The 24984-nt window shown below is 41.5% G+C and overlaps 1 protein-coding gene across 4 annotated transcripts in view; it reads right to left on the bottom strand.

Annotated features, from left to right (window-relative positions):
- The window catches only part of cd276 (CD276 molecule), a 74748-nt gene that overhangs the window by 32800 nt on the left and 16964 nt on the right, over window positions 1-24984 (bottom strand). For all 4 annotated transcript variants that reach the window (XM_034220845.1, XM_034220844.1, XM_034220847.1 and 1 more), the window contains 2 exons: window positions 18141-18491; window positions 15544-15840 (listed from right to left, as the gene is read on the bottom strand). In XM_034220845.1, coding sequence (XP_034076736.1) covers window positions 15544-15840; window positions 18141-18491 — 648 coding nt within the window. The remainder of the gene's footprint in view (window positions 1-15543; window positions 15841-18140; window positions 18492-24984) is intronic.

Genomic DNA, 24984 nt, shown 5'->3' with positions numbered 1-24984 from the left:
TTAATTAGCTTTAAAGCGAGAGCTGCCGCTGAGATGCTGAGGATGTGTCAGAGAGAATCACTCCTGACAGCTATCAGTACCAAAACAGACTATGTTGATAAAGCCAAGTAGAGGACTGAGAGCAGAGTGACAAGGACAACAAGCTATGAAAGGATTAAAGAGCCATTTCAATCAAAGTGTATGCATTGATCCTGCTAAACAAACCCAAACTAAATTTGTAACCTGAGCTACATCTAGTTCCTCCTAAATCAGTGTTGATTTGGTTTATACCCATGGGGCATTGCAATAAGCTCTACACACAACATTGACATATCATTATCACACAAGCCTTAATGGCAAACATGATGCAAATGAATACAGATTTACACATGCAGCAGATATAGAATAAAATCAGCACACATTTGCAGTTGTGTTCAAGGCCACCCAGCCGTCCAATATTTCTATATTAAGAAATATCTTGCTCCTAATGCTCACTATTATAGCTACTTGGCTACCCATATAAGTCTGCCATTAAGGGCTAGAAAAGTAGCCTATATTCTTTGGGTTTTTTCACTAAAACAGTGCACATATGAGAGCTGTAAGACTCAACAAAACATGACATTTTGGCTAACAAAAGCAAAACAAAGCGCTAAAAGTCTCTAAAATGCTATGTAGAGCTGATGGTAACCGCATACTGTATTCTAACATGTTACGATCAATAATTGAATCCATTGCCGATATGAAATGACTAATTATTGCAGCTTTAACTGTGATCCTGATCCTGTGCCGTTATTTTACGAGTGCATGTTCACCCGCTGCTTGTGCGAAATGACCATAGACAGTAAGTGATCAAGCGCACAGATAAAAGCATTAAAAGGGTCCATTACACATAGATTGCTTCAATGACACATAAAGACAAACAGAAAATAATATTCAGACCCTATCAGCTACCAGAAAGCCATGCTTACACGATTCCTTTGTGCTCAATCCAATGGCTCATTGCACCAAGAACAAACTGCAGCTTGAAACTCTTTGCACTCTGTTTGTGAAGTGCACACCTATTGCTGCAACAACTCCTGTGTTACATCAGTACACCGCAAAGTGGGTGAGAAATATCAACCAGAGTATAAACCTTAACATGACACTTATTGAATCCATTTAAGGGGTTACTTAAGTCTAGAAAACACCCAGAAGTTGCACCAGCTTTTGTAATAGTTTTCTCTTTCTTCCGTGTATCTAGTGTGGTCACATTACACACGTCCACCTTGTTTACAGCCATGGTTGATTATGTCTGTATCTAGGCTGTGGAAAGGAACAATTTCTGCTTTCATGATCGCATCTGAATACCAGACGACAGGATATAAGATTAATATTCCTATATCATAGGGCAACTCAAGAACTATCCCAAACATTAAAGAGCTGCCTGGACTTCTTCAAAGAGCGCAAGTTCTTAGTATGCTTCTCCTTCTGTAGTATTACTAGGAGAATATATAATGACAGATTTTTTTTTTAAAAGACATGTCTCTGTATGTCTTTGCCTAGGGCTCTCATTATAAAACAGCATTTCTCATTTTCTTCTGCTGGAGTCTTTGGTGGTTACTAGAGAGACAGATGAATACTCTCAAAGCACTCCAGCTATAGGCCTCGCTCAGACTTAGGAGCAGGTCAGCTAATTCCTGTCATTCATCTCAAAATCAAACTTATTCACGTTATTGCAATGGACTTAACTTTACTTAAAATGCTAATTAAAATAAATACTTGTTGCCTTTACGGAGGTCAGAGGTCAGGTATAGCTTTAGATAAACATCCTGAACACTGTTGGTGCTAGACGGGATACTCGTGCTGTGGTCTAATAGAAAAAGAATATCAGGTCCTTTGCCTTTTCCTAACCTATTGTCCTTGACTTCAGTGAAAAACAATGGGATATAGGTAAGACGTTAAGGAAAAGTCATCAGGAGTTAGGAGGCAGTGCTAAGAGAATCCGACTGCATTCAGAGATCACTGTTGGCAAGATATGGCTTAAGAAGGCAAATGCTTAATAAGCACCATAGCTTACATGATACGTGTTTGTTGGTCACGATGGGATGTTTATCATTGAACGACAGAATGGTGCGTCACTTCAAATGGACGACATTTTATCCTTTCCTTTCGTAAAGGATGGTCCAGTGTATCCCACGCTAGAGAACATGTATTGCATACAATCATGACGTTTTCAGTTATTCTTTGTTGTTGGTTAAAGAGAGAAACAGTAGTACATTCTCGATACAATAAACATTGCATTCAACCAGCATTACCTCAATACTCCTCTTTTTGTTTTTGAGAACTTGCTTGTATCGAACATTAGAACAGGTGAATAGCTTCTTATAAACCATTAGTTAGAGAAAAATGCATTGAATAAAATTAAAAAACATATTGTTTCCATTGTTCAAACGAAAGGCAGCACTCTACCCCATCAGTGCAGTTTGGTCAGGAGTTTTGTTTTCCAATCCTTATTTTGTCTTTTCCATAAATGTGACCCATTTTGACCAAATCTTTGTGAATTTATCCATTTGTAAATTAAGTGAAAAGGTGATTTTTTTCCATTAAATATATGTCATTGATTGTGTTTACCCATTCTTCTACAGTGGAATCAAGCAACTCTTATATCATCTAAGAATTCACCGCCCTAAACATGGCTGCCACTTTGGTACTTCTGGGTCATTTCACCACGTTAGGAAACTTCTAAGAAAATACTTTTCTACCACAACCGGAGTCTTATTTGAGGACATTTCTCAGGACAGAACGTTACAGGCAAAAGGCTTTCCCTATAATCCCTCTTCTGTTCGGTGACACAGTCAAGATTAGCATTTATTTTTTAAAGTATTGTGCATGTTGTTGGGTGGAAATATCAAGTATGCATAGCTTACAGTTTTTTAACCACAATGAAAACACTATGTTTATAGCGTACAATAGCAATGTGCAATACTTTTATTGTATCTAAGTTACTAGTACGGTCTAATTATTACCCTTATCTTATATGTTGCTGGATGGACATTTCTGGATTACCCTTTATTGCATAAATGACTGCTACTGGAAGAAAGTACTGAGATCAATTGTGATATCAAAAGATCCAAAATAGACGTTTCCTAGATACAAGGCTTTTAAAAGCTGAAACATATTTCCAATGTCACTTACTAGCTCAAGAGGATCAATAAATATAATACCTCTTAAAAAATCTAGTCATTTATCGAGATTAAATCATAACAGTTGCCTATCTCACTTTTGATTGATTGTGTTTGAAGTTCTTCTAAAGTACCTAGCAAACCAAAATCACCACTCACACAAGGAGAAGTATCATTATTTATTGCAGAAATTACATTAAAATGTAACATTTGCATTCATTTTTTTATTGCAGTCATTTAACAAAGCAGAAAGCTACTTGGAGCCGTGCTTTGACAGTGTTTGTAGATGAGTCCCGAACAATGCCTCTAAGCTGCTCCAAAATCACTGTCAAGTGCAGCTTCTCATGGCTTATTGCTTAAATATACTTTGTCTCCTTCCAGCACTTTTAAAATATGATATCTTGGACAGACTGAAAAAATGACTCTGTAAATCTCTCCCTCTGTGGAATATAGCTAATCACAGTCCCACAACTTGTGTGTAGCTAAGTCATTTAGCCTGAGAAAATGCTCAGCCGCGGGCTAAGAAAGGAGTTAGAAACAATATGTTCAAACCAATGTCCCACAAGGGTAGCAGTTTCTAAGAAACTAATACATTATGACACAAACAAGGCTAGCTAATGCAGGAATAAGGACCTTTATTCTCTTATACGACCATGCCATAAAATATCTACACCGAGGGCTTAGAGCAGGGGTGTCAAACTCAAATACACAGTGGGCCAAAATTAAAACATCGGTACTAGTCGAGGGCCGGAATGGTTCAATGTTTATTGCAAAACTTATTGAAATGAACTTATTGCACATATTAAACCTGGAACTAACAAAGCTTAAATCCTTGCTTATAAAAACAACATTAAAAAATCAGTTGCATTCATTTCTTATGGCTCTATCTGCAGCTTTTCCCGAGTCATTTCTTATAATTACATTTCTCCACAGGCCAACAACAGCTTAAAAAAAAACGATTTCCCTCAAAGAACAAACCAAACATGCCCTGTTGTCGCAAGAAACAAAGTGTAGATGGAAACATCCATTGAAACTCAGTTTGCTGCTCTGTGATGCTAGTTCAAGCCAGATACTTGGCATCTCATCTTGGGTGCAAGTTCATCAATGTTTGGGCTCAGGCTCTGATCTGAGGAAATCCTCAGGATTGAGTGAAGGTGTGCGTGCAATATACCGGCGGGCCAGATCTAATAGTAATTAGAAATGATCCTGCGGGCCGAAATTAAATCCACCAAGGGCCTGATTTGGCCCCCGGGCCTTGGGTTTGACACATTGATCAACTTTTAAGCATCTTAAGTTGATAAAAAGAATACATTTGATAGGCTTCTAGATAAATACAGAAAAAGGCAAATAACGTAACAAGAAAGGATGTAAAAGAGGCTAGATAAAGATTAGTTTGAATGTCTGTATGTTAACAAGGCAGAAATAATGTAAAAGGCTGCAGGCTACTGTTTAGCTGTCCTTGAGCGAGGCATTAACCCCTAAATCTCTCCTGTGGAGCTGCGGAGTGACAGACAGGACGAGTGTGTGTGTGGGTGTGTCTGTGTGTGTGTGTGTGTGTGTGTGTGTGTGTGTGTGTGTGTGTGTGTGTGTGTGTGTGTGTGTGTGTGTGTGTGTGTGTGTGTGTGTGTGTGTGTGTGTGTGTGTGTGTGTGTGTGTGATGAGCCACCACTATAACCAGCATGCTATGAATGCATTTTATTGGTAAATTAAAATTAAAATGACTATCACAAAGGCCATCTCTTCAAGACAATTTTCTTCCAACAGAACAATTGCTAACCACAGCCACAAGTTTCCAAACAGGATGATTGGCAGCCGCTTTAAACTGGTCCCAGCGTAGGTGCGGGATTTGATTATATTAATACAGGTAAACTAATATTCAACTGGTTATAATGTGCTTTACACTTTCACTGTCCAATCTACTTCACACACAGAAGCCAATAAGTAAGTCACATCTACTACATGTGATGGCTAATGTGTCCAACTCCCCAAGCTTACATACACCAGAACGGGTGATCAGTAAAACACCCAGCAATTATTTCCTGACTCTCTACACTTTGCTTTTTTTAGATACACAATAGACCTCTATAGCCCTCACTGCGCTGGAATGACAAGTAGACCTTGAAGCTCAGATAAAAAGGAGTGTTCTCCCTTTTCTCTTTCCTTTTTATCATATTTTGACACCATTATGATATATACTACCGCCATCTTTGAAGCTGTCTTGCTTTAAAATGTACGATAAATAGCACGAAAATACCGGGAGACACATTATTTAAGACATTCTTGTATATCAAAGGCAGATTTACAATGTACAGGATTACAACTAGAATCCTATTTTTCTCTGTAACCTTGACAGCTTCTTTTTCCTGCTTAAGAGTACCGGCACTAATTCTTCTCGTCTTACACAATACAAAACAGGACGCACAGACACTTTCATCTCTGAGTGTAAGTCATCACTCTGCTGAAGCAGCACATATTTCAAAACTATAACCAGTTACATCATGGCGCACACAATGTCATCACTTTATGTCACGTGGCCTTACCGAGAGAGACGCAGTGACATATTGGAATCCAAGGACATCAGTCTATATGTATGCCTGTGTGTCTCATTTAGCAGGTGTATACTAGTAACAACACATTTGATTTGTGGGGTGCAAACCTAGATGTAACAATGAGAATTAGACATCAAGTGCATTTCACATTGTGCAAACATGTGTAATGCATCAGTATGTCTTTGACTTTTGGGGAAATGGGCTTTTTTGATGTTGAAAATATTACTTTAAACCACATGTAAAGTGTCTGCAAACCTCTTCAATTCATTCAATTTCTACTTCCTTTCAAACTTCAGCTTGGTTGAACTAAATGTCTTGGTTTGACAACACAGCCATAGTAATCAGAGAAACTCTTAGCAGTGTAACCCTGGATTGCTTAACCCCTCTAACAACCACATCAGGAAAACGACCCCGACATTACAAACGGCATCACTCTTCATCTGCTAGAGTAAGTGGGTGAAAGCGTCGAGACGGATACATTATAGATATGACAGACTCTTGCGGTGTGGGTCACTGAGCTGTCTCGGCTGTTGACAGAGAGTTGCACTTACAGCGGCAACACACACTGAGAGCGCATGTGATGGAATTAAACACGGTTGACAATATTAATAAGGTAAGAGGAGCGAGTTTGTTTCCTTGTGGACAGTTTGTCTGTAATGAGCTGCAAGTTGTCAGGCTCTTGGGAGGAAGGCGTTGACACAGAGTCCGAGCCAGCGGGAAGATGTTAATGCAACCTGAAGGGGATGTGAGTCATATTCAACCGCTGTCCATTGGAGCTGGTATCATAAGGTGCACGGCCGCAGCATGGCTTAATCACATTACCGTGATATTTGACACTGGGGTTGAAATAAGGGCTCTATAATAAGAGTGTTTCTTATCGCACAGTGAGTGCTTACGTATTTCAAGTCAAGCTGTCAGCACCGGGGGTGGGGGGGGGGGAGTGACTCGAGCACTACGCGTGCTTGAAACTCCTCTCCTCTGGGACACAGCCACACTCAGTCCGTTCTTAACTTCCATTTCACACTTGGTAATCAATTACTGGTCTCTAGGGCTATCGAAGAAAAGAGCTACCTATCCTGAGAATAAGCTAAATCTCTCAACGCCTCCTAATTGAAAACACATTATATCACTAGACAATGCTCTTTGTGTAGCCAGACACTAATTTGGACTGCACAGAACAAAGCAATTTACTGAGGTTGCAAACATCCTTTGCAGGACAATAATTCACGGTGTTATCAGGTGCAGGGTTTAAACATCAAATAAACAGGCTGAATAACTAAATAAGCAAACTTTGAAGGTGTGCCCAGCCGTTTGTTGGTGGCTATTCTCCCAGTGACTCTGAAAAGCTGAAACTAATATGATTTCATATCGTGAAGCCAAGACTGATGCCAGACCTCCCGAAACCAATCCCTCTTACAGGATTTAGCGGGAGCTGTGTGAAATGTACACCGCAGGGCCCTACCGGTCCCGATGATAGTCCTAGCTGTGAGTCCAAATCTAAATGAACCCGATCAGTAACAAAAGAGGGCTTTTGTGCGTTTACTGCCATCATAAATACAGTGTTCTGAAAAGGAAACGCGAGTGAGAACAGAGAGAGGCAGGTTTCCAGCGGGCGGGGGACTAGCATTAAGATGTCAGAGTGCTGTTTGTGAGAGGACAGCAGGGGAAGATCACACCGCCGTGATCTGATGGTCCTGGAACAAAGATGGCAACCTGTCTTTGTTCAGAGGCATGTTGACGTCGGGAAAGAAGAATACACCCCAGGTGTGTGCATGTGATAGACACACAAAACGTGTCCATATATCGACACACACACACACATATTCTGATGACCTTACAGAAGCTCATCATCCAGCAAGATATACTACAGCACTTGAGTGTGGCAATGAGAAGCGTTTTGATACCAAAAAACCTTTAATGCTAAGAAGTCAAGATGGCAGAGAGAGAGAGAGGGACTAGAAAGGCAGAAAGGGAAAATATATCCCAGCACAAAAGAGAGAAGCTCATTTGATCGTTCTGATTGTACCGTTCTGAAAGAGTGGCACACAGACCAGAAAGTGCCCACAACTCAATCCAAGCCTAACAATCCCTCAGAAGCGCTAACACTAAGACTGGGAGCATGACAAATAACATTGGCTGGGCCATAATACGAGGATAAAATGTCCTATAGTGAAGGCCCAGAAGAGAACATTCAAACTTCAGAGCACTGACAGCGGCAAGTGGCCCGAGTTAATAATCCTGATAGGAATTGATGTGCTTACAATGGTGCCATTGCTGCCTACCTGGATTTATTTTAGATTGCCTGCATTACTTCATCTGCCTATTCGGGAGTTTTCCCTGGCTGGGCTCCTGATAAGACAGAGCATGCATTCAGCAAGCGAAAGAAGGCCTGTTTGTGAACTGGACGCTAATTAATACAGCGCTCTGTCGGGAAAGTTGCCTGCTTGCTGCTCCTCTGACAACAGATTCATTCATACTGCTGTTTTCTGCTTCCCCGAAAGCCTCTGTTAATTGCATTTAAATTAGACCTTGTTCAGTAGAGAAAAAGGAGCAGCATGGGTTGTTATAGAAGCTGGAAGCAAAACAAACATATGGGGGAATATATTACCCAGAAGTTGATTTACAGAGATTTTGAAAGGAGTTCCATTTAGAGAGAGGTGCAAACATGCTTGTACAATATTTCACGAATAATTGCAATTACTGCAATTTCCCCCCAACAGTTACTCTAATGAGAGAACATCTCAACTAGTAGATCTCTGCATCTTTCTGTTTGGCCCCTTGGCAATGCTAGCACAGCAATGCTTTTAATCCAATGTTTGAACATGCCACACAGAGAAAAATAATGAACATGACGGTATTCAGAGAAAACACCCATTGAGGGACATCTTACAAACAATAGAGGAATGAGCGCTTCACGGCTGGCGCAAGCGTGGCAGGTAGCCATTAAAGTGATGTCAGGATCAAGCTAAATGTCTGAAAACATAATAACAGTCAGGAACAAGTGGGAAAGAAACTTAACTGGCAGACAAACAATGAAGAAAACCCTGCTAAGTGGTTTCAAGAATGCTCTCAGTATTACCTACCATCGGTTTTAGATTCCATCTCCACAGCAAAGGTCAATGTTTATATAGCAATTAAAGATGTTTTTTAACCTTGGTTTGCCCAGCGAAGATTGCTTTAGCATGCACATGCTTCCCACTCATACAGTAACAAACAGTCTCCTTGGGGAAATGTGCCCTATAAAAAACAGTGCTGTAGCAGGAGAAGAATACATCACCTTAGAAAAGACTCTCTGGAGGAAACTGAAAGGATCTGGCAACATGTTAGAATGTGGTCTATAAGACATGAATGGAAAAGTACAGAGAGATGCTCAGTGACCAGGCTCCATGTTTATTCCTGCACAAGGGAACATGGAACAAGCCATCATGTATTTTTCCTGCCCATTGGCCTTTGATGAAGTTGAGATGGGAAACCTAGACTCACGAGAGATTGGTATTACTATTAGAATGTTCAATCACAAATAGGGGATGGTGTGAAATTTCAACAAGCGTGTTCACTCTCTACCTCCCCCCATCTCTGCGTTTCGATATCGTTTTTTTAATTAAATGTGGCAGAAAAGAGTCCATGAGGGTTGGATGAAAAAAAAACATTTACGAAAAAATGTGATACCAATTTCATCCAGTTATAAGGCAAACCAACACCATTTAACATTTGCGGATATATTATACATTAACAGGGTATATGCAGGAATCCTGAAGTCAAATGTAATACCTTTTAAGACCTTTTTTAAGACCTCATCACCACTTTGAGTTTTAACCGGTTACCTTGGTGACACACTTTACCTCACATTGACTACAGTATTGATTGTCCTTCCTCCTTATCTTCCAACTATTTGGACGCAGACTTGCATTTCCCCATAACGATGTTGTAAACGGAGCTTGGCGCGCTATCAAGCAGTGAGCGTGCGATGTCCTGTTCAGATGACGTCAAACCCAACGGGATGCCATAAATAAACTACACAGAATCACACTACACACCTACGCAATTATTACATTCAGGCAGACTGTAGAATACAACCTCTTTGGACCATTTATGTACTTATTGAACACAAGCTACAAAATGTAATACCTTGGAAAATGCCGTTTAATACTTTTTAATAGCCTTAATTTTCACTAAATTGATTTATCAACTTTTAATACTTTTTAAGACCCCGCGGACACCCTGATTAAGTTTCATTCATGTGTTTTATTCAACACCTAATCTATGCCATTGACAAGCTCCTGCTGACCTAAGAGAGGGTCTATTATCAGTCTTTATTTCATGGGTCCACTAGAAATTATTTAGCAAAATCTCAAAAGGCCAACAGTTTTCGTCCTCTGTAATAAAATATAGAAAAACATACTATAAGGAGTAAAAACGACATGACATTTGAATGTGTAAGGAAACCAAGGGGTGAAAAGGAAGCCACACTAACACAGAGGAAGCGAGCCAAAGCCACACAGACAGGACGGGGACTGGGAAGGAAATCTGGGATCCTCTTTCTGTGAAGCAACAGTGCTAATCGCTGAGCCACTGTGATGCCAAGAGAAAAGCCACAGAATGCCAGATAGATAGTAAAATTCAGCAAAAAGCCATCCACACCATGTGGGGTGATCTCCCTCCCCTTCAGCGAGTCCATCTCCCGCCTGTCAGGCCATAGTGCCACAACTCCGAGCTCAGCAAGCGTTTTCGTCTCCATCTTACTTTCTGTCACCCACTTCTCACCCCTCCTAACCCTGTCCCCCCAGCTCCCTCTCTCTATCTCCCTGCCTCATCTCTCTGTCTCCTTCCTTTCCTCGCTCTATATATCTCCATCCGCACACTGTTCACTGTAAATGCTGTGCCAGCAGAGAGATGCCGGGGAAATGGCGCCATCCTCATTGAGAGAGCAAGCAGACGGAGTGGGGGTGGTGCTGGAGGGGGTGTTCAGTGACAGGCCCTGAAACCCGGCCATCAGACAACACTGCAGTAATCACCCAGCTCCAGTAGATGGGATACACTGCTAAAGCTCCACATTCAGAAAAGGATGAGTAAAAAAATGATTGGATATGGACTCTTGATCCCCCCCCAAACTCCAAGTACATTATTCTTTTTTTGAGTAAGTGGTCAGAATAGGCTGGAAATGTGAGACAGTGGAAAGCATCAAGACAGGTGGAGGAGGAGGAGGAGGAGGAGGAGGAGGAGGAGGAGGAGGAGGAGGAGGAGGAGGAGGGAGGAGGAGAGGAGGAGGAGAGAAAGAAGGGGGGGTTGGTAGACACGTATGCTTGCCAGCAAAGCACACAGGCCACGGTTCATTTGAGGTCTGAAGCTGTTCTTTTCCATCATTCAACTATTCATTAATACCAGCTGTTCCTTAGAGTCTCCCTGCAGCTAAGCTTTGCTGCAGAATCTATCAATATCCCAGCAAAACACAAAAACACTTCCTATGTCAGAGCGTGGCTTAAACTGAGCAATGAACACATGAAGGCCTTGAGATGTTATACAAATACACAGGTCACATTTACAAACATAACCGTCCCTTAGATGCATGATAGTGTGCTTGTTGTTGGCAGTCTTCATGGGAAGGTAGTTCAATTGGCGGTGACTATAAAAGAGGTTAGAAGGACATGGATGACTTCACACAGACTCTGCTGCGCTCAGTGTGAGTAAAGGGTTCATTTTCTCAAAATTAACCTTGTCAGACTCGTGTTCTGCCTGGGGGAGGTTTGTATTACTATTGCAATTTTTCAATCACAAATTGGGGAGAGTGTGAAATTTCCACATGCTTCTTCACTCTCAACCTCCCCCCATCCCTGCGTCTCTCTATTTTTACTCATTTCTTATTGGTTTTTTTCACTCTCATAGTCCATTTAGAATTTTAAGCATATTTCCCCCATTCTCATAATAGGCTTCTCCACTTCCTGAGTGCAGTGTGTGATGTGCTGTGCCCGTAAGTGTATGCAGCAAGCAAGTGTGTTCTCTATATCAACTGAAGCTCGGCACAATACACACTCAGCTACTCCAGCAGAAGAGTTTTTGCTGGGTCAAAATTAATTACAGAAGCTGTTAAGCACACACCAGCTGCAGTAAACAAATGCAAATGCGTTTTCTCTCCAAACAAACCCCCTTCTTTCTCGGCACATAAAAAACTGTAAATCTTTGGTGTGTTTACCAGCAACTCGGGCCATCAATGAGCTCTGCTGGCGCTCCTACAGAGAAATTCCTCTTTTTCATGTAAATCGTGGTCATGAATGTTTTAATTGAAGGTTATCCAGTTTATTTATGGATTTCTGTCCCCTTTAAATGTGTAACTCATCACACGATAGATGTAGATCCTTACTCTTTGGCCTGAAGTCTAGATTTCAGTCTGTTTTTCATCTTGGTATATTTCTTTGACTGCCACTGTTCAAACTGATTCCTTTTTTTAAGTAAGAGGAACAGCAGGACCATGACACATATTAAATGATTAAGACAATCAAAGCCTATATAAACGGCTCTAATATTGACTATTAGCACTGCAACTAGTTACTTTTCACTATAAATTGCCTTCAAATTGCGAAAATTGTTTAATTTTCCCACTGTCAAAAGTGACATCTTCAAATGTCAGCTTTTGTCTGACCAACTGGTTATATTCCAAAGATACTCATGTGTGACAAATGCATCGAATCCCTATTTTTAAGAAGGCAGAAACAGAGAATATTTGCCCTATTTAATAGAATAATCAACTGATCATTGCAGCTTTATCTGTCTCCTTTAAATGCCAAATTGTGTGCAAGTGTCTCCCACTGGAATAATCGGTGAATGAATGAATAAGTCTTAACGCAAATGTCAACAACCCGTCTGTCTTCTTTATTATGATCCCCATTAGCTTAAAAAAACAACGCATTGGAACTCAACTCATCATCACACTTTACAGTGCTTTTCACAAGCTGAGCATGTTCATATCATTATTTTATTAATTTGTCCATGACATGTTTCAAATAAATGTTTATATCATACCCAAAGTCCACGATGCAATTGCATCAGAATTACGATCCGGCCTATATAAAAGCCATTTAAGTGAACGTGATAAGGCAATGCAAGTGTTTCTTAATCAAATAAAACAGAAAAGTTTCTGAAGTTTGAAATAAACTACGTGGTTACAGCATCTGCCATTTTTTAAAAGAGAATGCTTCCAATCCATCACTCACAAAGAATGTGGACTCTTGTCGTTTCCCTTGAGTGTTATAACCACTAAAAGCAATGGTCACACTGGCTTTGAAGAGTTGTACGGGAGAATGGCTGTTATCCACATGGCACAGCAGGGCGCCCATACCGTGCTGACAAGTAGACTTAACCGTTTATTGTTACTTTTATTCCAAAGACAGATGACAGACATTGGACTATGATGACACTATTGCATACCTGAAGACCAAGCATTTATGTTGTGCACTGAGAAGCCATCCAATAGTAAGATGATGTCATTCTGGTGTATAACTGAGAGTTTCTGCTATGCCACTGATCTCCATCAGCCGGGGACATTTTTTTTTTAATAAAATGTCGGGCTGAAAAGATATGGAAGAATATCATGCTACTCTAACAGAGAGACGTGTGTACCGACAACCTGAAAACACAATAACTCAAGCATTGGCCGTGTAAAAGGATTACATATTTTTCTATTTCAACCAAACCCGAAGTAGTACATCCATCGGGCAGGATCAAAGGGTAATAGCAGCCCCGGACCATTTTACCAGTCACCCTAATGTCATATTTCATTCCTACCATGTGTTTAATACCTGTCCACTGCCCCAATGGTCCCTCTGGTTAGCTTTGCTGTCTTGAAAGAGGCCAACCAAACTTTTAGAAAAGGCCACCCTGCTTCAGTCGCCCTAAAAACCTGCCCTGCCAATCGGCCATCACGTCTTCAGACAGCACAGTCATTTCCCAGCCCAGTGGAGCAGCACTCCCTGACCTCTGGCTCGACCTCCGCCTCAACAGTCCGAGCTCCGACACCAGCTCCAGCCCAGAGAGCCGGCTCAGGCTACCTCTACTTATTTATGAGCCATTTCACACAGGGCTGCTCCCATTAGAGCCCCAGCCTTGGCCCACCTTACACGCCACTCTCCTTGCACTTAACACATATAGTACAGCAGCAGGGCCAGGGGGATATGGGCTGTGGCTGAAGATGGTTTGTGGGATTCAGGGGACCATTAGACCCATTACATGGTATTGTCACACCAAGTTCAAGATTAGAAACAGGGACATTAAAACATGAATCTACTTCCTGGTTAGCTAACACTTGCAATAAGCTGGTAAAAGACCGATCTTTCCCCCTAGCACAATTTTTGTATTACCCAAATTGCCTTTTGAAATATGTAATAAATAGCTATGTGACTGTCCCCCGGGAAATGATCACCCACTGATCTCACTTACCGATGCAAGAGAACTGATGGGTTATGCTCATTGAACTATAATTGGACATTTCATTATTTCTAATTCATTTCTTTGGAGCGGAACCGTAACTGAAACAGAGAGACTGAGAAGGACAAAGACAGTCTCTCCATAGCATAACATTTGATTGATGGATTGATTCACATAAGCATAGCAGACTATAATAAGAAACTATGTCTGAAAGCAGTGGCGACTGGTCATTAGGGGCAGCCCCACCTAGTGTCAGCAGAAAGTATTAAAATAATTATTACAACAAAATGCAAAAAATAAATTAAAAAAGATATAAGATATATTTTAAGATCATGTTTAATCATCTGATTCGTCTGTACATTACTGTTTTAGTATGTGTTCTTCTAATTAGTGTCTACAGTGTGTGCCTATTGAGCTGTTTAGAGCCATGTGGGACAAAACCCGATCCTGCCCCTCCCTCTCACTGTCTAAGTGAACGGTGACTGTAAAAACTACACCGCGCATGCTCAGAGTATTTTCCTATTTAATGTGTGTGGCAAAAAATAATGACCATAGGGGCATAGAGCTGCCATCCCCACCATACGTCATCTCACATCATTCAGAGCTGATTGGCTGTAAGTACGTGTGCCGCGAAAAGTGTGGTGTGTGCAGAGGAGGAGAGAGACGCGTCCTAAAACCAGGAAGTAAGCTGCGCATGGCTTCCCTCCACAAAAAAGCAATGAGATTTCTGCATAGGATTTTAGAAAATAGCTCAAAATAAGATCTGTGGGAAACGTAGCTGTTAGATAAATGTACGTTTTGTTCAGCCGGATAATATCCACATGTCTACCCTACTTTTATCATTTTCGAATCATAAATCCATCATTTAGATTTATGATATACTTTTGAAACTACAAGAAGATAAGGAGGACTTTTACAAAAAACTAATAGAGATTTTTGTCCAGAAGGATAGGCAAATGGACTTCATCTTCAAGTCAAGGTAAGACCACCATTTTATTGAAAATGGGATCTTACTAAGAGAGAACAATTCAATATTTAAATGATAAAATTACATTTTTTGGGTATCCTTCTGTTGAACTGTCTGTTTAAAATTAATTGAAGCATCAGACTAAAGAGGCTTTTGAAAATAATATTATATTTTGATTTAGGTCAAAATATAATATTTGTAAACCTGAAGAGTCAGTGCCAGTGCCTCACCAGCCATGAACCTCACTGCAGAAGCTTATATATAGACATCTGAGTTTTTTGTGCCCCACCACTTTTGTACATATAGAAACGCCACTGTCTGAAAGTGAGATTAGTCTGAGCTGGTAACACTCAAACGCGGCAGGAAACCAGTGAATATTGTTTACGTTGCACCAGAATGGAGTTGACATTGTTGACTGAAATGCCTGGAAGTTATTTATAGAGAAAGGGAGATGAAAACCCACACCCACCTGTGATTGTGACAAAGGCGTAGCCCTCCTCGCCCAGAAGTGGATTGATCAGTCCGCAGCTGTAGGTGCTGTTGGGCTCCAGCACTACTGTCAGCACGCTGGTCATCATGAACAACCCTTCCTCATTGGCCACCAGGGAAGTGGTGATATTGTCCGTCAAGTTGCGCCCGCCTCCATCCTGCCATATCACGCCTGCTTCAGGATACCCACCATAGGCCACGCAAGTTAGTGCCAACTCATCACCTGGCCGCAGGTTGGTTTCAGACTCCAACGTCACTACAGGCTTGGAGTAAGGGGCTGAAAAAGGTAAGAGATAGAGGAAGAGAGGGTTGGATGGGGGAGAACAAGAGGTATGGGGGGGGTAAAGATGGAGAGGGGGAAAAGGAGAAGCAGACACATAGTGAATTTAGTTAGATTATCTGCAGTGAGAGTCACCCTGGGAACTGTTTGACATGATTCCCATTAAATTCTTAATTATATTTAGGGAGCTTAGCATAACACAGTGCTTAAGATCCCACAGACACAGAGAGCATCTGTGGCACATTCTGATGCGGCATCCCCACACTCTCAACGCCACTTTCTCTAGAGACCCAAAGCTCTGAGACACTTTCAGAAAGGGAATACGGTGCAAGCCTGGGGGGCCGAGGTGGGCAGGCCTAGGAGAAAAGTGGCAGGCGCAGAAATGTAAAACGACTCAGCCTATAGCATGGAAAAGAGCGAAGGGGTGTGTAGGTGAGGGGTTAGTTGTCCGCCTCAGCTGAAATCACGCTTCTTCAATCCCTTGAGCTGAAACACGAGTATAGAGGTGGCGGGGGAAATAGGCTGCTGTATTCCCAGAACCAATCATTGCACAGCAAACAATGGGGTGGAGCTGAGGGCGAGATGAAATAAGTTTGCCTGAGCTGATTTTTCAAAAGTGGACTCTCAACACAAAGACAGATTTAGCGTGGTACACACCAACTTCCCCAGCTGTCCGTTTGACTGACAGGCAGATTTCCATCAAGGGGCTCCTTTCATTTTCTTCCAGCACAGCTTCAAGGAAGACTACAAAGATAACTGTAAATGTTGGTTAAGCTATAAATCTAATGCATAAAAATGGAACCAATTTGTCACCGTTTGAGTCATTGTTTTTCCTTTCCCCAGCCAAGATGAAAAAATGTTATTCATTAACACCACCTAATGCACATCCATCCTTGAAGCATCTCACAACAGATACATAAATGGGAGAAGGAAGGAACGGCCCACAGTATCATTATAAATATATAAAAGGCTCCCAGCTGTGAAGGCGGGCAATCTAGTCACACAGCAGTGAAGATGTTAGTGATAGCTGATTGACTGTAACAACAGCTAATAATCAAAGTCAGCAGATATTGACCATGACAGACCACAATCAGCGCTTATTGAGCAAAACCACAGCAGCCCTGAGGAAACTGTTTATCACCTGCACATCTTGTGAGAAGACATAATCATAAATAACCTCCTCTGTAGGTAATTGAATAATAGATTGTATTAAGTGCTGTTGGTGTATATGTGTGTGTAAGGGCTGAGGTCAAATCACTTTCAATACAATCACTTCAAAGTGTGAAGTGAGCTACGATGCATACGTTAGTCAGTGAAACAGCATGACAAAAAACAATATATGTACACATCTGTACGCATTTGTGTGCGTGTGTGTGTGTGTGTGTGTGTGTGTGTGTGTGTGTGGTCTAGCATTACTATACTTGTGGGGACCTAAATCTGTTTACATAGTCACGTGTGGGGACTCGCCGCCCTTATGGGGACAAATTGGAGGTCCCCATGAGGGGAATCATTCATTTTAGGATGAAGACTTGGTTAGGTTTAGGATTAGGGTTAGGTTAAGGGTTAGGGTTAGGCATGTGTTGGTTATGGTTAAGGTTAGGATAAGTCTCCAGGAAATGCATGTAAGTCAATGTAATGTCCCCCTGTGTGTGTGCATGTGTGTGTGTGTGTGTGTGTGTGTGTGTGTGTGTGTGTGTGTGTGTGTGTGTGTGTGTGTGTGTGTGTGTGTGTGTGTGTGTGTGTAACATTATTTTTTAAATAATAATCCTTTAGTGCAAATCCTATATTATGAAAGACCCAGTTAAAATATGTCTCACTGTCTAACTCGTGGTGCTTCAATAATTTGAAGAAATACATACATTTTAGGCTTTAATTATTTATTAACATTATCATCATTACTCTTCTTATATATTCAGTTCATCATTCTATGAAAAATGTCATACATGTTGTATTTTTTCATCTCATTGAGTGGTAGGAAACTGAGCTTATTTATATATTTTATTTTTTTGCTTTATAAAATATTGTGTTGATTATGAAAGAGAGAAATCATTCTAAATGATAATTAAAGTCAATCTTGGTGTTTGTTAATTGATTCTACAAGAGCAATACAGATAAACATAGTTATATATAATAACTGCATTGGATATCATTATTTGTCGATATGAAGCTAATTTGCAGTCATTCCCTTGTAAGGAATGTTTTTTGTTATGTGTGTATCTATTTTCTACCTTCCACTGGTTATAAATGTCCATGTGCATGTTCGTCTGTTTTCACAGGTGTCACGGAGCCTGACTCACCGGCCACCAGCAGCAGCAGAGCGGCGCTGCCGTAGTCCTGCACCCTGACGAAGCAGGTGTAGCTGCCTTCATCCGCCACCACCACGCTGCTCAGCAGGAGCGAGGCGTTGCCCAGGCCCAGCTGGACGGGCCACAGGCTGGTACGGTTGGCAAATCTCTCGGCCTGGTCTACCAGCTGGTCGCGCCCCCCCCAGTACCCGTGCACACTGCGTTTGGTGTCCGTCAGCTGCCAGAAGATGCTCAGATCGGACAAGTTAAAGGCACTGGCGGGACTGAAGGAGCAGTTGAGAACGGCATCGCTGCCGTGCAGCACCACCACTGGCTGCTCCGGGACGTTCACTTCCAACATAGCTGCAAAGAGAAGAGGAGGACATATGAGGAGTGACAACACAATTATTAAAGAAAGAAAATCTCTGAAATGACTAACAATAGTTTTGCTGTACGGTAGAAAATGGCAGGTAAGCTGTCACAGAAAGAAATATATAAAAATACACTTCCAAAATCCTTCTTGCAGTGATTTTGTCTCTGCAGTCTTCACTGTGTCAATCGTATAACCCATTCGTCTTCATGGTAGTGTAAAGTGTATCAGATACACTACTTGGCCCAGGTCTAGTTTAACCACACAGTATTCACTGAATCACAGCATTAATTCCGCATGCTGTTTTCAGATGTGACAAACTGACACATTCTCAAATTTGAATGTCTTTGAAAACAAAATCAATGCAGTATTTTTTATGCTGTGACTGCCTCAGAAGCATCCACTCTGTTTGTGCAGCATGGAGCGGGTGAGGCAGGATGAAGGCAGGATGAAGGCAGGGATCTGGAGGTAAGCATTAGGACTTTGTCTGTGTTCCTATAGGCTTTGCCTGCTGGCGATGGCTCAGCGATGGAAGCAACAACATCTGTATAGCTTTAGTGAGATCATTAGTTAAATCTGAAATAAATCTGTTTCTCTGGGAGGTGGGGGGGGCGAACTGCAAACTGCAGCAAAACTCTTGAGTGTGTGCTTTTGTGGGAAAGAAAAGTGACTCTACTTTTAACCAAATGCCTATTATTAGAGATTTGATTTGTTTCATTGGAGTATCTGTACACATCAGTACGTGTTTGTGTGTGTGTGGTGTGGTGAAATGTAACTTAGTACATTTACACAAGGGAAAACATTAGGTACTTCTAATCAAACTACAATATAACTTTTCCCCACCACATTTGTTGGTCAATGTTGAAATGAACTCCACTAAATGTATTTTACAACTTTAGTTACTAACGACATAGACTATTACATATGACTCTAATATTTGGCCATGCTGCAAAAAGAGTACTTTTACTTTTAATAGTTCAAATATATTTGATGGTAATACTTTTTTTCTTAAGATCATTGAGTACGATGATGAATCCATGACTCTTCTTGTAACAGAGTGTGTGTATGTGTGTGTGTGTGTGTGTGTGTGTGTGTGTGTGTGTGTGTGTGTGTGTGTGTGTGTGTGTGTGTGTGTGTGTGTGTGTGTGTGTGTGTGTGTGTGTTTGTCTAGACTAGGCCGAGAGCAAAGAGTACACTGCATAATCATTCTGGATTAGTAGCCATCTCAGGCAGTCCCAGAGTACATCCATAGTATTCTCAGGAGTCAGCATTCTCCATTGATCCCCGTCCGCTCTTATACAACTCTGAGACACTCATCAGCATCACAGGGGAGAAAAAAAAGCCAGTCGGCCCCAGGAGCAATGCACTCTTCTTTATGCTCAGCCTCTCTAATTGTTATAATCACAGTGGCATTTTAGCCTCCTCGCCCCCTTTTTGAGCTGTGTCTATCACACAACCAGCGTCAATGTTCAATCACTTGAATGAGATTGGACTGATGTGGTGGTGCAATAATTACTCTCTCCTATTAACAACAAACAAGTCTTTCATCTGAGAGGGTTCATACAGTATATGGATGGGTGTTTCTGAGTCAAGGCAGACCTATTTCCAATCACAATCAGCCTTTCCAAGTTAGGTAGCCTCTACACAGCACATTAGGAAATAACTGCTGGTCTGTAGGAACAGTGCCACCTACTGACTACACTTACAAGTGCAGAGAAGTGGGACAGAAAAATGCAGATTGCTGTCCGAATACCCCATTGATTGGAGCCCAAATTGCTCAGAGAAAATGAAATAGAAAGATGTAATAATTGTGTAATAGAAACACTCTTTATAGGTTTTGTCCCCTCACATATTGCATCTCAGAAAACCATAAAACCTCAGTGTGTTATTTTGAATGAGAATGTTGTGCCACAATTTCAACCAGGAACAATTCAAAGCCTCTATATACCAAACAATTGGCAGTCACAAAACAATTCTGTGACCCCCAGTGTGATGACAACAGAGCGCTTTTTCCTTTACTGTGATTACCAAAGCTCTTCTGGTGCTGTGGGGTCGTTTCAATCGTGCGTATTGTGCCCACATTCACTCAGCTGGGCTACAACCCGGGAAACAATAAAGAAGAGTTATCAGGGCGAAGCGCGGCAGGAGCAGGCGGTGCCGGCATCAACAGGGTGAGCCGAACAAATGTCAGCATTGTGTATTTACGCTGTCTTTGGAGGTGGGTCAACCTTTGCGGTAATGAATAGGTCGCTGGTGTTTTTTGTAGGAGTGGAGGGGTCAGCGACAACCCTCTTTGAGAAGTGCACATTTAAGGAGGAGGAGAGAGAGCAATTAAATCACTCCCCGAGCAGCCTGGGATGACTCACACTACTGAGTTCATACGGGAAGGGGGAAGGGAAACGGAGAGAGAGAGGCCAAACTCACACTTAAAGATAATATCTGGATACAAGCCAAGGTAGAAGCTGTGGTGGAGCCTCACACACTAATCCCTCAACACGGACCAAAGCCATGTCAGGGAGGGAAGAGATAGAAACTCCTCGTTCTCATCCACCATCCCTTCCTCCCTCCTGCTCCTTCACTCACTGCTTCTTTAACCGGTGACCTACCACTGGCTCCGAGGCCCCGGGAGGACGCAGCTCTACACAGGGACCTTGTGTCGAGACACCGACCAGTGCTTGGAAAGAAAATTCAAGGGGAGGTATTTTGCGATACACCGAGGGGAGGGAATTAAGCAGGAGAGCAGAGGAGGGCAAGCAAGGCCGGCTGACGTCATGGAAAGCGAACATCTGATGTCCTATTCGTCAGAGGTGGAATACCACGAGCCAGAGCGAATCAATGCGGCTGTTTTTGATCTGCTGCTGTTTACACCACACAGCGTGTTCTTCATGGCAGCCGGCCGTTTGATCGCCTCTCGACATGAAAATACATGCATTCTCTGAAGAGACAAGTGTAAGCAGCAGAGGTTGAAGATCACAACACAAGTGGTCTTTGGTGAGGGGGCCGGGCTGCACCTTGTAGCCCTGCCTGTGGATTCTCCTGAGGGGTAAGTGGGGATCTCGCCTCTCCCTTTCTCCCTCTCGATACAGAGATGCTCAGAAGCCATAGAGGGCAGGCTGGGAGACGTCAGGCTGTGGGGATTTACACACTGCACTTTGTGTTTATGGGCCTCAGCTCTGTTTGAGTGCCTGCGAGACAGAGACGGGCACTTTCACAGCCGACATGAAATAAACTCATTACAGCCTTCGCGAGCGCTGGCAACGGGCCCTGCTTAGCAGAGAGGCAGAGGGCCGGCTGGAAAAAAGGCTTCTTCACACTGCTTTCAACTCCACCTTCAAAACCACGCACCACCTTGTCGCCACCAACACCTCCTTCAATCAGCTTTCCCTCAGGTGTGGCTTCTACCATGTTATTTGTATAGTGATGCTAGCTGGGCTTATGAGGTGAGTGTGAGACAGAGACAGCGTGGGATGCAAGCAGACAGCAAATAAGAAGATCACAGCTTTTATAGGGAGGGTGCTTGCAGGGTGACGTGTAAGGCTGTTGGTAAATAAAATCCAGAGATATCTCACATCATCCTCCTGGCACAGACAGTAAGGAAAGAGCACACACCCACATGCAGTAAACTGTTACACAAAATCAGTTAACTGGAATACGATTATTTCTCTTCCCTGGTCGATATAGTGTTGTGATGTAGATGTAGAGGCATTCTGAGTTTGACTGATTAAAACAACAGGCATGTATGAATTACAATATTAGCGTTAACTAAATAACTACATGATGGCCCATTTACATTTAAGAGGCCCTACTACGTTGAATAGGTCTTTAGTGAAGATTTCATAGCAAGAAAACGGTAATAATAATAAAAACATCAACAGTGGTCTACATACCCATACAATGTGCTTATCCAGGGCAATGTTCCCATATTTTAAGGTTTTCTTTTAATTAGTAATATATTCAGTTATTAACTTTATACAAACAATGCTAAAAAGAGGGTTGGGGTTGAATCACATCACATGTATTCTACTGTGTCCCTACTTTCACTAAATAGATGTGTACCATTTCATAGATGCCCGTGTTCATATTTTGTGTTCATGGCTGCTTAATAGTTGTTCAAATCTGACTCATTCTTCTTCATTTCTGTCATGTAAAGCAATGCATCAGCAAATATCCGGCTAACATTTCTAATTAAATACCAAAAAGTAACCAACCAAAATAATGGCAACAATTTGATCAAGAAAAAAAAAGTGATGAGCTTAGTGTCAACTATTTACTGTGCATTTAGCAGGGTTTTGGTAGTTTAACTGAAATGTACTGAGATAACAAAAAGGACAACAGAGAAGTAGATTATGCTGCAAGAGTTTTTATGTCCTTTTTTCCTTTCCTTTTCCAGCTTTCTCTGCAGAAACTGCTCAATCGGAGACGGTTTAGAGTAGACAGATAACTGACATAAAATCAAGCTTTTACATTTCAAGCCTAGAATACTCAAATGATCCCAATTCAATAGCGAGGACTTGAGTAAAAGTCTGTCTGAAATCGTTACTTTTATCATCTGTAATTTATCCTTAGACATGAGCCCAGCTAGAGCTACGACATGCTCCAGTGGAGGAGAGTTCGTATCAAACTGTTGATCTTTGCAAAATGCTCCCAGCTCATCCCTTCTGGGAAAAATATACTCTTGCATTTCCAAAAACTAATCATGCTCATGCCAGAAATGATCAGTTCTGTTTGAGTGCATGTCAGCTTTTTAAATGATAACTAGGGAGAAATGGTTTTGCACTTTGTGTAGAAGCAGTAACAAGTGATTAGACATGTATTATGCGCTGTGCAATGGATCGGCTCTATCTTTGACTGTGCTGTTTGAAAAAGAAACACGTAACAGTACAAGTTCTACATAGTTTTGGATTTAATCAGAAATAAAAATCTGTTGTAAAAGTATAATTAAACTCGAAATAATATCCAGTCTTACACACACACCCTCCCAAACACAATTTCATGCAGAAACAGAGACTCACAGGCTAGAGAGCGCATTGATATTCCACACCTGTATGACTCCTGACAGCTCCACAGCAACACACTGTCTGAGGAATTGGACACAAGGTACTCTGACACTACAATGGAGACGCTGTTACAAAGCTGCTCTGGAACAGAGAGGTTCCCATCAGCATGACCAGCAACAGCTATACACAAATACACAAATGTACACAGCGCTAGCACACAGGCTGGCACACACACAAACACATCTATCCATCTACCTATCTATCTATCTACTGTATCTATCTATTTATCTATCCATCTATCTATGTTTGAACTGCATGGTACAGCTCTATTTCAATTGCTAGCTCTTTTTTGGTGTCCATTAGGATAAATTGTGGATTGCACCTGGTGAGTAATACTTTTTCAGTACCACCTCAGCTGAAGGTACAAATGGAGCTGAGCCAATACCAAAAGGTGAAGTTAAAAACAATGCAGACCATTGATTGGTCAGAAAGAGTCTTAGCTTGTAGTGAGACATCCTCCACAAAGCAATTGTTTTTAATAGTAAACTACTGTCAGTGCCATGTCATGCCATGACTACTCATGTGTTTGTCGATTCATTAGGGAGTCTCCTGTTTAAATGGCAGTTTCCAGCGCTATCGGCTACAGAAAATAGCTGATCATCCCGCCTACACTGATAGGGTACGATTTGCAGTGGGAAACAGATCCTGAAAAGCACCTGGTTCTAAAAGTGAGTCGCGTTGAGTAGAGCCAAGTGGGGGGAACGTGACTTTTAGTCAATTCATTGGTTGTTCTAGTCCAGGGGTGTCAAACTCAAATTTATTGCGGGCCACATTAGCATTAAGGTTGCACTCAAAGGGCCGGTTGTAACTATAATACTATATAAAAATACATATATGAATATTTAATATATATATATATATATATATATATGCATTGGATTATTATCGGATAGGGTAATAACTTCATAATTAACTATGTCTGAAAGCAGAAGTCAAGGGCAAATAATTGCAAGTCTCTTCAGTGAGAATGTCACAAAATGATTTAAAAAGAAAAGCCAAATTCTGAAAAAGAAAGTCAAAAAAAGAAATAAAAAGTGACATTTAAAAAAAAAAGAAACGTCAAATTCTGAGATGCATTGTGGGACATGTAGTTTATTGGCAACGTGCTTCTGTAAAGTAGAATGTAACCGCATAATAAACATATCATATTTTTTGCAAGCTCTTGTGGGGCCACATGAAATGAAGTCGCGGGCCGGATTTGGCCCCCGGGCCTTGAGTTTGACACCCCTGTTCTAGTCAATAAAAAAAATTGGAAAGTGATTGGTCGATTTACCTTTTTCATGCTGAGTGACTTATTTTCCAGGAATCTTACAAGCACATCCAACATAGGCTTTAAAGTGGTGCTTTTTTATGATTAATTCATCTGTCTTTTAAATCAACTCATTGATTAGTCCAAAATATCATATGCATTTTAGTCAACTAAGATACA

The sequence above is a fragment of the Gymnodraco acuticeps genome, unplaced genomic scaffold (assembly GCF_902827175.1).
Source record: "Gymnodraco acuticeps unplaced genomic scaffold, fGymAcu1.1, whole genome shotgun sequence".
Lineage (NCBI taxonomy): Eukaryota > Metazoa > Chordata > Actinopteri > Perciformes > Bathydraconidae > Gymnodraco > Gymnodraco acuticeps.
Note: the sequence above shows the minus strand (reverse complement) of the source record. Positions and strands in the feature narration are given on the sequence as shown.